This window comes from Nicotiana sylvestris, chromosome 6 (genome assembly GCF_000393655.2).
Source record: "Nicotiana sylvestris chromosome 6, ASM39365v2, whole genome shotgun sequence".
Lineage (NCBI taxonomy): Eukaryota > Viridiplantae > Streptophyta > Magnoliopsida > Solanales > Solanaceae > Nicotiana > Nicotiana sylvestris.
The window spans coordinates 75,274,710-75,276,294 of record NC_091062.1 but is presented as its reverse complement, the minus strand read 5'-3'; the positions used below and the strand labels follow the sequence as shown (position 1 = coordinate 75,276,294).

The window sequence follows — 1,585 nt, the reverse complement described above, 5'->3', positions numbered from 1 at the left end:
TTTGTCCGTGTTGATTGGGGCTTTTGGTTGCATTCTAGGACAACATGATGAAACTAGAAGGAAGGAACATGTGATATATTATAGGAGCAAGAAATTCACGCCTTATAAAGCCCGATACTCTTTGTTGGAATTCACTTGTTGTGCTTTAACATGGATAGCTCAGAAGTTGAGGCATTATTTCTGTGCATATTCTACAAATCTCATATAAAGGATAGATCCGCTAAAATACATTTTCAGAAACCAATGCCTACGTGTAAGTTAGCAAAGTGGCAAATATTGCTGAGTGAGTTCGACATCATCTATGTAACTTAGAAGGCAGTCAAGGGGCAAGAATTGGCGGATCACTTAGCAGAAAATCATGTAGATGGAGAATACGAAACATTGAAAATGTATTTTCTAGACGAGGAGGTGTCGTTTGTCAAAGAATATATTGCCGAGGCATATGATGGTTGGAGGATGTTCTTCGACAGAGTAGCAAACTTCAAGGGAGTAGGTATCAGAGCTGTCTTAGTATCAAAAACCAGTCAACACTATCCAGTATTTGCAAACCTTAGGTTTCCATGCACCAACAATATGACGGAATATGAAGCCTGTATCCTAGGACTTAGGTTGGACATTGACATGAACGTTTAGGAGCTGATGGTAATCGGAGATTCAGATCTATTGGTGCACCAGGTTCTAGGAGAATGGGCTACAAAAAACACCAAAATATTGACATATTTGCACTGTGTACAAGAGCTGATCAAGAGGTTCACAAGGATAGAGTTTAAACATGTTCCAAGGATTCAGAATGAGTTTGCAGATGCATTGGCCACTTTGTCTTCCATGATACAACACCCAGACAAGAACTTCATTGATCCCATCCCAATAGGAATTCGTAAGAAGCCAACTTATTATGCTCATGTTGAAGAAAAGATTGATGGAAATCCGTGGTTCCACAACATCAAGAAGTACTTGGAAAATGGAGAATACCCAGAAACTGCTACCCATACACAAAAGTGCATGCTTCGCAGATTAGCCAATCACTTCTTTCAAAGTTGAGGAATTTGCATAGAAGGACTCCTATCTTGGGATTACTGTGATGTGCCAATGCATAGGAGGCATCCAGATTAATCGACGAAATACATGGCGGGACCTGCGGACCCAACATGAATGGTTTCATTTTGTCAAAGAAGATATTAAGAGCATGGTATTTCTGGATGACGATGGAAACAGACTGCATTAGGTATGTTCATAAGTGTCACCAATGCCAGATACATGCTGACATAATACGGGTACCACCCAACGAACTTATGGGTAAATGATCCAGAAACCCCGTCATGAGATAACAATAATAAAACATAAGGGAATACTCAACATATGACGACCCAATATAATATACAAACTTATACATGTGACATACAGGCCTATAAGGCCGACATGACCATTTGTAAACTCAAAACGTAGGCCAACAAGGCCATACAAGTATCCATAAACCTGTCATCTATCTACAAGCCTCTAAGAGTACATAAAATCATAAAGGTCAGCACAGGGCCCCGCCATACCAATCAATACATATCCAAAGCATACTGACCAAATAGGCAAC

General features: G+C 40.0%; 1 protein-coding gene across 1 annotated transcript; it reads left to right on the top strand.

Moving 5' to 3' along the window:
• The first annotated feature begins 387 nt into the window (after positions 1-387).
• LOC138870781 (uncharacterized) lies at positions 388-1,041 on the top strand. Its single transcript, XM_070148620.1, has 2 exons — positions 388-537; positions 634-1,041. Exons 1-2 carry the CDS (start codon positions 388-390, stop codon positions 1,039-1,041), a joined length of 558 nt encoding a protein of 185 aa, XP_070004721.1.
• The last annotated feature ends 544 nt before the right edge of the window (positions 1,042-1,585 follow it).